The sequence below is a fragment of the Falco punctatus genome (assembly GCF_963210335.1).
Source record: "Falco punctatus genome assembly, chromosome: 7".
Classification (NCBI taxonomy): Eukaryota; Metazoa; Chordata; class Aves; order Falconiformes; family Falconidae; genus Falco; species Falco punctatus.
In genome coordinates, this window is record NC_137587.1 from 34,902,308 (window position 1) to 34,918,867 (window position 16,560).

The 16,560-nt window shown below is 48.7% G+C and overlaps 1 protein-coding gene across 2 annotated transcripts in view; it reads right to left on the minus strand.

Moving 5' to 3' along the window:
- The window catches only part of CCDC85C (coiled-coil domain containing 85C), a 115,264-nt gene extending 100,935 nt beyond the window's left edge, over nucleotides 1-14,329 (minus strand). Inside the window, exon 1 of one of the 2 annotated variants that reach the window (XM_080394619.1) lies at nucleotides 12,578-14,329. In XM_080394619.1, coding sequence (XP_080250745.1) covers nucleotides 12,578-13,289 — 712 coding nt within the window. In that variant the 5' untranslated portion in view covers nucleotides 13,290-14,329. The remainder of the gene's footprint in view (nucleotides 1-12,577) is intronic. The other variant, XM_080394618.1, reaches the window with a different exon arrangement.
- Between the last annotated feature and the right edge of the window lie 2,231 nt (nucleotides 14,330-16,560).

Sequence of the window (16,560 nt, forward strand, 5' to 3'; positions counted from 1 at the left end):
GCTTTACAGACGTTTTTAACAGAACAACCCTATCGCTTTGTGTTTAATAGGGTTTTGGTTTAAATCCAGGTATGAAATGTCTGATTTAAAAAGAAAAGGTCAAATTCAAATATTGCCATACTTAAACATAACACAGTCAGGGAGTTTTACCCTTTAGATAACATGCCTTTTACAGGGCCAGTTCCAAGCCTTTCCCAAAAATATTGCATTTCTTCACTTTGAACTGCCAAAATAAAATAAAAAAATTAAAAAGACAGCCCTCTACTTTTTATCCAAATAAGGCAGAATGAAAGGACAGGACAGGAGATTTTCTGTCGGAAACCTTCCCTGTCCAAACTGGCCAAGAGGCTGTAACAGGCTGAAAGGAAAAACAGAGGCCTCTCCAACAAGCTGCTGTTTACGTGATCCATTCCTCATCTTGCAGGACTCCAAGGAAACTTGTCTCACAGCTGTGGGATCAGACAGCTTGTTGGACCTATGCTGTTATGGATGGAGGGGATCTACAGCTCTACAGCAACGCCTTATCAAGTACACAGCCCCACGGCCAAGAAAATCAGCTAATCACCTCAGACAATTCCAACAGCAAAGTCTGAGGCACATTCAAAACACTTAATATTCTGAGAATGTTGAGCACCTGTCCTTTGAACCGAAGATGCCTTTCAGGTATCCTAGGTGGATCCCCCAAAATGGGCATGCTCTGGATCACTTGCCATTGTGCAAACTCTTGACCTGCTGCTGCGGGGCCAAAGCAGGACCATGACCTGCACGTGGCACCTCTATGTGCACACCCACCCTTGGCTCTCACCCATGAGGCAGCAGATGCTATTGCATTACAAAATGCTTCTTTTACTTACAGAAAGAAGAAAAAAGAAAAAAGAAAAAAACCCACAACAAAACACACAGAAATGGATGAATACATAGCTTTGCATTTGAGCATGGATTAAACAACATTGCTGTTTAGAGGAATGTGTTTTTAAAGAACAAATTTCCAGAGGAATTTAATTATGCTCCTAGGGTTAACAAAAGGATTTGCATGATCAAATTTCTCTTCCTTACTGCGCTGTGATGGATGTGACTGAATACAACAATCCACATAACCCCACAAGATCTACACCCATCATTTCAAACAATTAAATAGCATTCATTTGGGGTGATCCTTTCTCTCCCCCTCCCCACTGCTTAGCTTTACGTATAGAAAACATTTAGTATATAAAGGCAAACAACAAACAGGAATATAATTAGTCCTTTTGAACTGAGATGCTGTTTAACTTAACTAATTGAAAAGAGAGAAAGCAAAAGCTCACACTGCTTGGCTAGCGGCGAAGTCATAAAATGTCACTTTTCTGAGACTCGTACTCCAGTAATTATCTTTTATACAAAGAACAGTGACTCATAAATCTTCTTTTTCATAAAAATCCTGCACAAAAAAAGTCTGCAATAAGAGACACACACACACCCATTTTCCTTGGTCAACTTGAGGCTGAAACAAGGTCTTTATGAGCTGTGGGAGTGGAAAGTCATTAGGGCTTCAATTCTAAATGAAAATTAAGGCTTTTAACTTCCCATACTATTCATACTGACAACCTTTCATACATAATTGCCTAGGAAGAGTTACTACGGTCTTGTCACCCTCCTAACGATTCAGTGATACACTGACAAATAGATCCTCCCTACAAATTCCAATACGCAAATGGGAATAAAAGCCCAAGGTGGTTAAGAAGCATTGGGTTCACACCCAAGAGTGACCTCAATGACTTTTCAGTCAGGGCTTGTTAGGAGTTACCAAATTGTCAGCGTCAGAAATAGAGCAATCAAGGTATCAGGTAAGAATTTAATTGGAAAGAAGAAAGGTGTCTTCAGAAATTACAGCAAAGACACCACTGCTTTGCAGTGACATGAGGAGCAATGTGACAACAAGGACCCATCCGCTTCACAGTTTTGATTCTTCACCTCAGCCGAAATTGCACTAGGCTGCCAGATAAACAGCATCTTAAATACACGTGTACATAATATGATTCTCAACTGGGCAATGCAGATGGGATGAGCTGAAATAACAAATGCTGTCCCTGCCCTCTGAAAAATATCATGGTAACCTGTTGCTGTGACAGCAGCGGCAGGCATCTTTCTGCACTTGGGGAGAGGCAAACACTGCTATTTATCTTATTTTGCCCCTTGTCTTCTCATTTGGGAGAAGACATACTATTTGACAAGTTTCTATTTTTGACAGTCAGCTGGAGACTGTCCACACTTCATCTTCCTGCAGTCCCAAGAAGTATATGCAATACAGAAAGAAGCACCCCAACACGTAAAGTGCTTTTATCGCAGTAAAGCTGAAACACGATTTGAAGCAACTCCAACACTTAGAAGGAGAAATGTCTGGAGTTACTATAAAGGCTGGTCCTTCCTTGCTAGCTCATTATAACTCAAAACCTGTGTTGTTTGTTATCACTGGTATCATAGCAATGGTTGGAGGCCCCACTTGAAGTAAGGGTCAAATTCTGTTGAGCACTGTATGAGCACGTTATATATATGACCCAATAAGCCACAAGAAACATGGAGAAGACAAAGGAAATGTATTATCCTGGCTGTATTAAAGATGACCCCCAGATCACATAATCGAGTAAGACTACACCAGAAAACCATATTACAATGAGAAAGTGCACCAAATGTGAGTCCCAATTCCATGCCGCAAGTCTCAAAACCATCTATCCTTTTGTTATTTTAAAGCTTACACCTAAACCAATACAGTCTTAACTGACCTCCTAAAAAGACGACTGCATTTTGTTACAAGAGGCCAGGAGACAAGCGTGGGAGATTTTCAAATAAACTGCTCAGAATCCAGAAAGCAAACAGCTACACCAAAACCTCAAAAAAAACAACTTTCAGAAGACAGTTAAGTACTGTCACACACATGCAGCTACATCCACATGACCTAGAGGACTGACAGCTGCAGAAATCATTACTCTTCCTGAGGTGGAACCTGCAGCCACTCCAGGAGAGAAGATCTCCACAAACAAGGCATATATTATTTTGTTTCAGGACATCAAAGAGGAATAAACATGCAGGCTTTAAAAAACGGTCCTCATCTTTTAAGAGCTGTAACAAGCAGCTAAGAGGATGGAAAGAGAAAACACCACAAATGTTATCAGAATTGGAAGACAGAAAGGCCGCTGTCCTGGCTGCAATACTCCACTGGTCTGTAACTTCAAAAATAAACATCACAAAGAAATGAATGAATAATTTAAATAAAGCAGGCTAGTACATAGGTATATATAACAGCAGAGGACAGGTGTATCAGCAGTCTGACCCACAGCAAACTGATTCACTCCCATGCTGGGTTTGAGTTGCAATCAGGAAAACGAACAAGGGGACACTTTATCAGAGTTTTTCACAATATGCCATCTTTGCGCAACGCATGAGCCGCTGGTGAAGATCATATAACCTATAACTACGTATCACATTCAACAGCAAACAAGATTTTGACTCAGTGGAAAGGGATTAAAAGCTCCACAGATCCAAAGCATAGATCAAAGTTATATTCAGCTGCTGGGAAATAAATAAATAAATAAATAAAAATGCAAACCCCAGTAAGGGAGATAAGAAAAGGAAACTAGGAAGACAAAAGAATACTGTGCATCACAAAACTCCTTTAGGATTGTACATAAAAATAAGATTTTCTTAACACCTTTGTTAGGAGCTGAAAAAGATTCAGCATCAACTGAAATGAGTTATTTTTTATAACTGATGCTCTGCTAGCATCTGATGATGTTACTCCAGCATAAAAGAGTGGACTTTTATGTTGGTTGTCCTGCAGCCATTTCTAGTAGATCCTACTAAAAGCAAAAATGGGGGGCAAAACGGTGAAAACATCAACATGACAACAGTAAATACCTGCACATATATAACCAGTGTAATCCTCTGGCTACACAAAAATCAAGCAGACTATTAGCTAAATAGGCCAGATTATGTCCATCAAATTAATAGATTAAAAACATTATGGATCTCCTTTGAATAAAAGACTAAATAAAGCAAGTGTAAAGAGTCCAAGTCTTCACTCCATTCAAGTCAAACAGTGCCCCTGCCATAATGTCACGGGGCACTGAGATGTACCACACCACTAAATGGTCCACAGTCCGATGATACAAAGTCACAGACATCCTTCAAAGAGCACAGTGTCACAGGAATGGCATTTATAAGACAAGGCATTATCAATAAGTGTCATTGAGTGAATGAAATGTACCTTAGCAAGTAAAAAACTGCACATGAAAGGTGGATGCCAACCCTCTAGAGACTGCCTAGTACTTAATGGAGAGTTGGAAACCCGGAATGCAGGTTTTAATCTTGCATTTGTGATACACAGCAACCTGTCTTCACATGATCCAGGATGGAAGATGTGGGGAAGGACAAACATTTTTGAAATCTAGTCAACCCCACTAGATCAGAGACTGACAGCAAGCCTCCTGCTGCATTGGTTTCCATAGAAATATTAAGCTTTGGGGACTGGAAATGCTGTAAGGCTTACTTTTTCTTCTTCTCTGAAATAATGGTTTGGTTTTACTGTCCTTCTTCCTGCTCCCTTCCTCTCTGTAGGTCTTCTGCAGCGAGAGAACAGAGCAACCCCTGCTCCACAGCTCTCCCCGCTGCACGAAGCATGGCGCTCAGCACCGCGTGGCCTTGTTTCATTGTCCCAGGAAGGCAGGGGCAGGTCAGACACGGCTGCCAAACCTCCAGGCATAGGCAGCCCAGGAGCATCCTACTGCCCTGGAGGTGGTTTGAAACAGCAGCAAAGTATCTCCTCTTGCTTCCCAGCCTGAGCCCCGCTCCATCCATTTGCTCCACACACTTCTTCCTCCATCTCCCACATTCAAATGCCACCGACGACCCTGCACGTGAATGAAACCCCAGCAGCAGAGGAGACTGAGTATGAAATGGGGAGAAAGGCAGCAGCACACAGTCCTGAGTGTCACTGCGCAGAGCTGGGGGGCAGGGTGAAGTCTGAAGGGCTTTTCAGAGCGCTCCAGCTTTGATTGAACTAATTCTGCCAGCAAGCCAGGGTTGACACAACCTCACAAGACAGCTAGTACGTCACCCCTGTGACTGCAGTTTGCAGCTGGCCAAAGCCCCAGTGCCATAAGCCCAGCACTCATCGCCACTGCCCCCTCTGCTATAGACAGCACAGCCACCCCAGGCAAACAGAAGACATCCCGTCCTATGAGCCTATAAGAGAAGCCCATGCAGACAACAAGCTAATTCACATCAGATTTAGGACCACTTCAATCCCTGAAATCTCAAATCCAATCAATGCCCACTTCACAAGGACTGTCTTTCAAAAAGACCCTTCACAGGAGAGTCTCTGAGCAAGGTGAATGCTCAGCACCACCATTGCTTGGAGATGTAAGAAGTCAGTACAAGCCATGAGCTTCCTGAGAGGGGCAAAGAACAAAGCGAGAAGCAGTTTAAGGAAAAAAAGAGTAATATACACACCTGTTTTCATGGGGACCAAAGTAAACTGGCATAAATGGTCTTGGCCCAGACAGGAGTCACTAGAAAAGCATTCAAAATAACCTGTACAGCAGCCTCCAATTGCCATGGTGATAAATGTTTCCTAATGCCTAAGAGCAGCAGAGTCCTGACTCCACACACCTCATTCACTAACAAAAGGGCTCATTATATTGGGAAAAAAAAAATCACAAATGAATTGTGGCCATTTTAAGCCCTCCTAAGATCAAGGGCCAATTTACACACTCTCCTTTCAATGGGGAGCACTGTGCTCACATCGCTGTTACTTCAGAAGATGGAGCTGGCTCGCTTTTTGCTTCACAATTCAGTAGGCAAAGGCAAGATAGATTCTCTGAGACAGTGTTACTTTTTTCTGCCAGGAGTTATCTATTTGCAGAAGTGGGTCAACTTTCTCTTGGTGGACATGTTAGTGTGCGAGTGCCTAGCAGCGCTGCCTGCGAATTTCTGCCCGCTCCGCGTGCGGAGGAACCTCTGCACATAACTATTTATGGCAGCCAAGTGTTTCATGAATTGCAGCAAGTTAACCACAAGGGGATGATGACATTTGGCGACAGGGCAGGACAAATTCTGGCTGGCAGACAAAAAGTCAGGTTAAAAACACAGAATGCAGAAGCAAACCCAGCCAGTCGCTGCTAATTTGCAGGAAAACTGGATGTGCAGCCCCTAGACCTTCCCTGCTCCAGGCAAGCAACGCCGTGTTTTGCAGTGGAATGCACTAAGGCCTGAGTGTGAGAGCGGAAAGAACTTCAGCCTTCCTGGGGTCAAGTGTTTTAAGTGCATTGTAAATGGGCTCACAATTTCATTCAGTTGCTTCACACCACACCTGATGTATACCAGACATTTCTGACAGTTGAGGCACCTCACCTCCACCTCACTTACCAGTGAAAGCAGTCCATCCTTCTGCTCCCAGAGCATCTCCGAAGAGCAGCCCCAGTACAGAAGGATGCTGCAGGGGCAACCTGAGGGGACAATATCACCAGACCCTGCCATGGCTATGTCCGTGTGAGATGCAAGCAAAGCCACAGCCATGCTGGGGCAGATAAAAAGCCCAATGCCTCCCAGAGCAGGCCTCCAGTATCTCCCCAGTTGCATAGATGTGGCGAGCCCTGTCCCTACAAAAGCAGTAACTTTCGAGCTTTCAAATGCAACACTTCTGTTAGTGTTCATGCCCCTCATCTCTGCACACACACCGAGTGTAACACCTGCCAAGTCTGCATTTTGGGTTCCCATGCCTGCCACTTAATTAGATCACCATTTTGAGCCTCAGCTTTATTTGATGAAATGCCTCCAGAGGACCAAATCATTTACATGTAACCAACACAGTTTATTCCCCTTATTTTCATTGCTTTTGACAAGTCTAAGTAGATAATTCCATCAAAGGCCCATAGAAAATTGCCTTTTAATCAATACAAGTTTTTTCCCTTCAACAGGACAGCTGAGAACAAGATATCTCTATAGAAAACTGAAAGAGGAAAACAAAATTTGAACACACTACTATGGAGAATATATTTCCAGATATGGCCCAATTTTAGTACCTAGTTTAAGCATCCTGAGCCTTATTTTCAGGGACACACGCCACCCTGAAGTTTGGGAGCCTAGCAGGCTAGCACACTGGCAGTGCCCCAGCAAGAAGGCAGGAGCAGGCAACGACAAAGATGCATCAAGTGGAGTACTCCACTGAAGCCCCTTGAACGAGTGGCCAGTGACTAATGGTTAGAAGAAACTCAAGCCGTACTCTTTACTGTCTGAGACCTCAGCGCTGATAATCCTATTAGCAGAACTCACTGAACTTTCAGCAGAGATGGAAACAGGTGTTTCTACAGAGGTCTTGCATCTACTGTACCAGCCCAGGGCAGGTTTCCTGGCTCAATCACAAAGAAGCTGGACACAGTAGCCTACGGCACCAAAAATACCAACAGGTTAAACATGGCGGTATCACAAAAAAGAAAAAAAAGCTATGTTCAGAGGACAAAAAGTGCTCTTGATACAAGAAAGATATTAATTGGTCAAGTAGCTGAAATTCTGCTTAAGCATGGCAGGAGCCACTGAGTTCTGAGAGGTCTCCATCGCAGAGAAGAGGACTTTCTCTGACCTAGGCTGCTGTGCCCATGCAGTGTAGGAACTGCAAAGGGGTGACCCCTGACTGCTGGTGAGAAAGGCGGTTTCCTCCACTTTACCTGAGCTAGCACAGCTGCACTGAAGAATGGACAACGGTCACCACAACACCCGGAACAGGACTGAGCTCACCGGACTTTAGATGTTTGCATATGAGCTAGCTGACCAGGCTTCCTTCCCATCAGCATAGAGAAAGAGCATGAGTAGTATACAACTCTTCTCCCTCTAAAGAGACGTAGTTGACATAAATCATGACACCAAAGTGCCTTTCTGCACGTGGCTGATAAAGGAAGCCCAAAGAGACACAGATGTTAAAGTCTATATTGGAGATATCTCAAATTAAATGGGATGAACCTCACCCTTTGCTTCTGCCCCTGCATCTTCTCATCTCAAAAGCCCCATTAATACATCATGGTAAATAATACGTATATTGATTATAAATACACTAATAAAAACAAAGGACTTTGGCCTAAAGGGTGTGTGAAGAAGAGGAAAAATAAGTACAGGGTAGCTGCATGTCCGATCAATACCAACCCACAGGGAACAGCCATTTCTCTTTGCCACCATTTTAACTGCAATATATCGTACCCTCTAGGTAAATATGTGGACATTTACAAGTGGGAATCAATAGAACTAGAGATCTTCCCACCCCCTCACCCAGAGAGACCATTCTTCTTTCGTTGGAGCAGACAGCAGCAAGAGGCCATAGATTAATGTCTCTGCTACTACAGGCTATCTGCCATTAAGTGTTGATGTTTTTAATAATTAAAAAAGAAAAAAACCAAAACACCCACACCAAAAAACTGTTCACATTGATAAAGAAAAGCATTAACATTTTACCCAACTGGACTAAAATCAGAGACACTGACAACCACCCAGTCCAGAGCAAACAGCTTCAGTGGAAGGTGAAGGACAAGGAGAAGTTCTAAGGACAACGTGCCATTGATGTGGGGGTGGGCTGGAAATTAAAGCCTGAAAACTTTGTCTGTATGCACAGGATTTTGTCCCAGGCACATCACCAGCCAGTGAGTCTGTAGGCCTCCAGGCTTGCAGATGGATAAACAGTTATCCCAGTAAGATCTAGATAAGGCTAAAACCAGTGGAAGCCCTTGCCCTGGCCTCAGGAAGCTTCAAGTCACTCCTCCCAATATTCCCACGTACTTCACAGTCCAGGGACATATCCTATGGTACCTGAAGGCTTTTTTCTTCCCTCAGGTCATGTTAATATCACTCAATGTGGCTGTTGTCGCCTCCACCCTGAAACTTTGTTCTGGCAGGAACCAGGCAGCAGCAACGGCCATTGCTCCAAAGGGGCTGCCTGAAGCTGGACAGGCAGAGAGACTACATATGCTCAGAGGCTCAAGCCGTGCATACATATGAAAGCCAAAGCACCCATAAGCACAACACAGCAACTGTGCCTCGACTTCTGCCTCTATCTGTGGGTAGATTTGTGGGAACTACGGCATATCGCTCAACACAAGATGCAAATGGCCAGTTCCCGTCACATAGCTTGGAGGTGCCCCTGTCCTGCAGCCCAGGTCCCAGCTCACGCACAGATAATGGACACACCACTCACCTTCAGACCAAGCAGATTTCTTATTGGCTCTCAGGAGAATATTCAGAGCTGTGTAAGATTACACGTGTCATCTAATATTAGCCGTTTTCACACTATCAGTTATGCTTACTACCTTATCTTCCATGAGCAAATAATTATCGGCTTACAAAAAGCCAGTTTATAAAAGTAAATAGACTTCAGAAAAGTGAAGGGAAGGTGGATCGCAGGTTGGGTTGGGTTTGTTTTCTAAACTCATACCATTTATACTGAATTCATGCTTACAAAACTGGAGTTCAACACCTCACATCAGGGTGGGTCACTGGGGCCAGTAAATCAAGCCCTGGTTTACCAACTCACTTCCAAAGGACTGCTGATGAGAAAATTAAAATAATACACCTTTGCTCACTAAGTTTCTATTAAAAAGCTACTTTCTTAGGAGCATTTAACAGCTGCCATACTCGTGGCTGCTTTAGAAAAGCACTAAACAAGTGAAAGAGTCCTGCTCAATACCTAGAAAAGCAAAGCATCATACAGAGCCCAACAGGGTACCACTAGTAGGGGCAGCACATTTCAGGTATTTCCAGCTTTTCCATATGCAGAAGCACTCTAGCAAGCAGCTCACCATGCCTTGCCCCCAACCTGCTGTCCAAGGCTTCTGCTGTGTCTTTACTACAGGTGCTAAATTCTGCCCTCCACCCCCTTCACTGTCCATTAAGAAAGCATACAAGGGCTGTTCACTGTGGTATTAGCTGAGCTGGCCAGGCAGCCTCTGCTTGATCCACCGGTTAGTTATCCAGGGCTTTAAAGACATGAGACAACAGTCTGCAACCTAAAAATAAAAGGCCACACTTTGTTCTCTTTCGCTCTTCCGTTTCATCCCTAGAGGGGGAAAAAAAGTCCTCAGGAAAAAGAGAATAAAAGGCTGAGATCCAGGCTGCATGACGGCACCCGAAGACATGGAAGGATGCTTGCTGCCGGGCTGCTCCCCAACAGCTCCAGCAACCACCCGACTCACTGGGGTAGTTTTAGACGTTCACCTGCCTTGCTCCTCCACACTGCCACAGGCTTAACAGAATCGCCTCTTGGTCCCAGGCAAGCCCCCCCTCGCAGACTTCTTGCTGTCAGTCAAAAAAGGGGCCTGATAAGCTTTACATTTGCATATGTATTGAGAGGCACTTCCAAAGGCACAGTCAGGGAAATGGCCTTGCTGAATACCGATGCTATCTGAGAATGACAACTATTCAAGTCATTTTACAGTTTCACTACCTAAGTAGAGAGATCAGGCTTGTTTTCATCTTTACAAGGATTATTAGCTTTAAAAGTGCTGATCATATCTGTCCCACGCTCAGAAATGAAGCCACAGGCTCACAGCAAACAGCTAGCTTCAGTGCTTCCCACTGAGACCACCTTCCGCAGGCACCCCAAAACCAGAAGTCACCACAACCTAAGGTCATGTCTGAAACGCTTGAGCCCACATTCCTCCTTTCTATACAGCAGCATGAGAAAGGGTGCAGAGGTCTGCACAGAAACATGTATGCTCTACCACCCCTCCCTACACTTACCCTACACAGGGTAGGTAGGACAAGAGACTCAGGTCTTGGTCCCCTCCGAATGATGCTGCTGGGCACAGTCCTGCACAAAGTGTTTGAGGATGGCAATGAGGACCAAGCTCTGCAAGCAGACACTTTCCTCTTCATGCAGTCAGGGATAACTTGAACCCCAGCTGAAGCATCCCACTGTGCCTCACACCAGGTTTAAAGGACAGTTCGGAGGCCACAGTGGTGTCCCATATGCACAAAAGCCCTGGAATTGATCTGTTAACCAAGCAGCTTTATCCTAGTCAGCTGTCAATACCTAAAAAGGATGCGGTCTAAGGTTCACAAACCAAAACTGCGAAGCCTTTCTGTCCCAAAACAGTAACAGCATATCTGCCATGTGCTCTCTGAGTCTCTGTGCAGAGCAATGCTTTATGAAAATAAAGTCACATCAGGAGCAGAAGCTATCTGCAAATTTACAAACCAGGTACTTCTGATTTACATAGTGCTGGAAGATAGAGGTTAAAAACAACTCCACCAAACATTTAAAGATGCTTGCTGTACCCCCGCACCATCCAGGGACTGGATCACCCTTGAAACCAGCAATCCCTGAGGACTGGGTGAGGTGGCCAGGTCATCTCCACCTGTGAGGGGAGATGCACAGCTGCAGCAAATTCATGGATGAACACCTGAGAACTGGGTTGATCACTGCTGCACTCCCTCAGATCTCTTGGGGCATAAGGACTTGCTGTAAATCAACAACAAAAGGACCAGCACTCCCCTGTCCTACCAGGATCGCCAAAAGCTCAGGGAGCTGAAGGCACAGTTATCTGGTAAAGACATCCACTGCTGACACCAGTCAGAACCAATCTCTGGGGCTCCAGCCCCATCTCTGTGCTTACAGGAGTGGAAAGGGTACCCCAACCAGAAAAAGAGTCCTCTCTGGTTAGAAAAGAGGATTAAGAACATTAAGACGAGTCTTATATACAACAATTAATTAGATCGGTGCCTGGTTTCATTCCTATTTAACTCTCCTGGCCAAACTACTCCTTCTAGAATTCAAGTTATTTGGTCTTGGTGGTTTCAAAAGAGGAAAAAATCTCCATTTTAAAGACATTCCAATATCATTATTTTAATGCCTGATCACTATTAGACAACAGGAGAAACTTTGCTTAAATACGAACTGTCAGCCGAGGCTTGGCACAATTTCACAGTGGAGCTTATTTCTAACTTTAATGACTAGGCTGAACAAAATTTTAAGTACTGCATCCCTTCGAGAGCAATCTCTTCTCTACAAATAAACCTCCTGTTTCTGAAACAGAGCAGAGGAATGGGTTGGGGGGTGGGGAGCCGAGTTGCACCTCTCCAAGGCTGCTGAGCATTCTGGAGCCAGCCTGCCCTGAGAGCCCATGGAGCGAACAGGTGATGCTCTGTGGGGCAGACCTCCACTTTCATCAGATGCTTCCGAAATCTCATCCAGGCTCTTTATCAATCTTATCAAACTAGCAAACAAACAAGGCAAACGTAAACCAAAATATTTAAAGGTGGAGAGAGAGAGGAGGAAGAGATGGGAAAATCAGTGTTTATTTAACCCTGAACACTCGGGCTGTTATTTGTCAAAAAAAAAAAAAACCAAAACAAACAAACAAAACCCCCCAACCCTCCAGATGTGAAAGGCTCCAGCCCTCAGCCCCAGCCATCGGTAACAGTCAAGGAGCAGCCCCCCCCGCCCGCCCCTCCCCGGCCCCCGGGGCTGCTCTACCCAAGAGGTCACCAAGGATGGGCAGGGGTGGGGATGGCCAGGGCCCCCCTCCCCGGCACCCTTCGCCCCGGGGGGCTGGCAGAGGCTCACCGTTGAGGCCGTTGGGGATGCTCCGGTGGTGAAGGGGCGCGGACAGGTCATCCATGGATCGCCGCATGGCCCCGGCCTTGCTGTCGCCGGCCTTGTGGTGGTGGAGGTGGTGGTGATGGTGGTCGGGGCTGCCCGCGCTGCCCGTGCTGGAGGTGCTGCTGCCGTCCCCCACGTCCCTGGTGGCCGAGCCGCCGTTGAGGTTGGTCAGGCTGGCCTGGCTGTCGATGGAGCTCCGCGAGCCGGCCCCGCTCCGCTCCTCGTCCAGCATGAGCACCATCTCCTTCAGCTCCACGTTCTCCCGCAGGAGGGTCTCCTGCCTCGCCTCCAGGTCCTTCAGCTTCTGCTGGTACATGCCCACCTCCTTCCACATCACGCTGGCCGTGTGCCTCCCGAAGCGCTGCCATTCCCTCGACAGCTTCTTGCCTTTCTGCCGGTCGTCGTCCAGGAAGCAGCAGAGCTCCCTCAGCTCCTGGTTGTCGTCCTGCAACTTCTGGTTCACCTCCTTCAGCCCCCGGATCTCGTGCAGGTGGAGCTGCAGCCGCCGGTTCACGTCCTTCATCAAGTTGCCGTGTTCCACCATTAAGTTCATCTTTTCATTCTCCACTTTCCTCAGTCTTTTCACCAGCTCTTCCTTGCTCCACCTCAGCATCTCCTCTTCCGAAATTTTGCTCAGGTCTTCTTTAGACCCCTCCAGGGAATTTTTGGCCATCATCTGTGCCTAGGCAGCGTTTGCTCTCACACGGTAACAAATGGTTCGGGTTATTCGGATTATTTTGTTCGCCTGATTTCCTGGGACTAAAATTCACTGCAGCATCTCGGGGAAGAAATATTATAGTTCTCCGCAGAGCGCTGGACAAGGAAGAAGAGCAACGCCGGACTGGAAGCTCTGCTCCCCCGCAGACCCCATAATAATAGTTAAAAAAAAAAAAAAAAGAAAAAAAAAAGACCGAAACAAAACAAAAAACCAAACACCAAACAGGGGGGTAGGGGGGAAATAAAAGAGCCCCCCCAAGGGGGCTGGGGGCGGCAGGGAGCGGGGAGCCAAGCGCTGCCCCCTCCAAGCGAAGCCTCCGCAGGGGATCGGCCAACTTACCCCGGGCAAAACAACTACGCGGCGGCTGCCCCCCCGCCCCGTTCCCGGGCGCTCCGTCCACTTGTCCGCCCGCCCGCCCGCCGATCGCCGCTCCCCGCCGCTCCCCGCCGCGGGAGACCGGGCGCCGCGCACCCGCCGCCGCAGCCGCTGCCCCGCTCCGCCGCAGCTCGCCCGCAGCCCCCCGGCGACGTGGGGCCGAGCCCGGCGCGGCGGCGGCCGATGCCGGTGCGGCGCTGCCGAGGAGCGGTGGGGGAGCCGGCGCCTTCCCGGAATGGCTCGGCTCTCCGGAGGGGGAGAGAGAGAGGGCGGGCGGGAGGAGGCGGGCGGCAGCGCCGGGGCCGGTCCCACCTCCTGCCGGGCAGGGAGGCGCGGCCCTGCCCCAGCCGAGCCGAGCGGCGGCGAAGCAGAGCCGGCTGCTGGCGGCGGAGCGCAGGGGCGCCGAGCGCCGCCCTCCCCGCCGCCCCGTTGGCTGCCGGGCTGGGCGCTGGCCGAGCCCCGGTGCGCCGCGCCCCGCCGCCGGCTCGTGTTACCGGAGCCGCGGCCGCCGCAGCCAATGCGGGGCCGCCTGGCGCCTTCAAACAGCAGGTACAAAGGGACGGGGCCGCTCCCTCCGCCCGCCTTGCCTGCCGCAGCCGGGGCCGCTTCCCCGGGGCTGCCCCCCCCCCCCCCCCCCCCCCCCCCTTCTCGCCTTTTATTTTTTGTTTGTTTTTTCTTTTTTAAAATAAAAAGCTACCGGAGGGAGCAGCAGCCCGGGGAAGGGCGGGGTTGGGCAGGCAGGAAAACGCGCCCGCGGGCGGCCCGGGGAAGCGGCGCCGGAGCGGCCCCGGCCCCGCTCTGGCCCGATGCGGGGAGGGACCGGAGCCGCGGGCGGCCCGGGCCGGGAGCGGAGCGGGCTTTCCCGAGGGGCCTCCGCTGCCGCCCGCCGCGGGCTTTGTTACCGGAGCCCGGCCCCGCTCCGCCCGGCCCGGCTGCCCCCCTCCCCGCGGGGCCGCCGCCTTTGTCCCCGGGTCCCTCCCGCCTGCGCCAGAGCCCGCAGGCTGCGGGAGCCGGCTGCAGTATCCCTGCTGCCTCTCTGTTCCTGGGGCCGGCATGTTGCTCCAGACCTCAGAGGTGTGAGGGAAACTGCCCTGGAGATGCAGATACCGCTTATTGCTCGGTAAAATCTGCCCAGGTCCTGGTGGTCCTTGCTGTCAGGAGCTGGCATGCCAGCATCACTTCTGTGCACGTCAGGCAGAACCCGGTAAAGGGTACCGAAAGTTCATAAAGTGGATTTCCTAAGCAACATGTAGGCAGATGTCCTATATTCTTGCATCATAACCCCTGAGGTTTAGCCTAACACACTTTCCCTTGGGTTATGCTATTTCTTTGTAGGATGCTTTTGGCCCGTATCACATTGTAAAAGTGAAAGATGCACCAGATCCAGCAGTGCTGCCAGCTATCTCCCAAATTAGTATCCTTTAAAAGGCTTATGGAATCACCAGCTTTACATTCCTGAGAAACCTCAGTAAATGATTTGACTCCAGGGTTAACCCAGTGCAGCCTCAGGTTTCTGACCACACTGAAAAGCTGGGCCTGACAACCTCTAGCTATAAAGAAGCATCAAATCTGATGCCAGAGCGTGGGGTGAGGAGCAGATGGCCTGTGCATAGAGGGAACATCAAAATGGAGAGGGATAGAGGACTGCAACTTCTGCCTTTTGGTGTTATCTTCCTAAGTCTCGGTCAGTAAAGCTGCAGCTTCTTGGGTGTTTTTCTGCACGAGTCTGTGCTCCTGGGTTTCTGAGTTCAGATATACCCCTGGCAAACTAAGACAACTGCCTGTTCCCAGCTGAAGCAGAACAGGAGGACTTACCTGCTACTAAGGGAGTTCAACCCCTCTATGGGTGCTGTCAGCCCTGCTCTTCTCCCAAAGTAGCTTTCATCCCTTTGGTATCACAAGGGCAAGAAGAGCTTAGGGCAGAGCAAGGACACTAGTTGACTTCACATGGGATTTGCAGGTGACGGAATCCTGGTAACACGTCGCACAGACACAAAGGTGTAAAGGCAGCAATCCTCCCCTAGCACACAGCCGCACCAGGGTGGTTTCTTACAGGGAATTACGTTGTACGAGCCAGTGGTGAGGCCCGTTTTCTCCCTTCAGGGGGGATCACTCCACGTAGGTAAAGCAAGGGCCAGCCAGGACCAGCTGCACTCTGACCTGGATGCCCACCTTGGTGGCAGCTCTCTGGAAGGTGCAGTCCTACTGTGGCCAGTCAGTCCCTCCTGAGGCTGCCACCTCAGCAGCAGAGTCAGCCCTGGGGACATGCAAACCAGCAGGTGTCTGTGCTGAGAGGTCACTGCTCCTGGGGTCTAGGACTCCTCTGACAGGTCCCAGACAGGCCACAGCCAGCGTGGTGTGTGATCAGGCTGTACCTCATCTCCAGCTTCTCACCACCCTGAGCCAGGCCACCAGAAGGTAGCACCCTCTGTAATGGGGTGTGCTGCCACTGCTCATGGCTGCATCGTGTCTTGAAGGCACCCAGGCATTTTCTGAGCCAAGCCTTTTATTTACAAGGCTTTAATCACATCCTTCCCCACAGGAAGCGGAAAGAGCTTCTCCCAGATCCTCCCAAGCACTGATGTGACTAGCAGATCCCTGGCCAGTGGCTGGGGGAAGGAGGAGCAGAGCAGGGGGACCCTGCAAAGCAATTGCTCATTACTGGCCAAAGTCAACAGGGGAGGAGAAGCCTCCAGCAGCTGCACTGCAGACACAGGTGCAGCTACGCTGTGGCACTGCCCAGCCTGGGCAGTGTATTGCTGAGCCTGCCTGACGTTTGCTTCATCTTTTTCCTAAGGAAAGCTCTTTTTTCTAGGTGAAATTTTTCAAAGTTTGAGCTTTATTGATGTTTCTG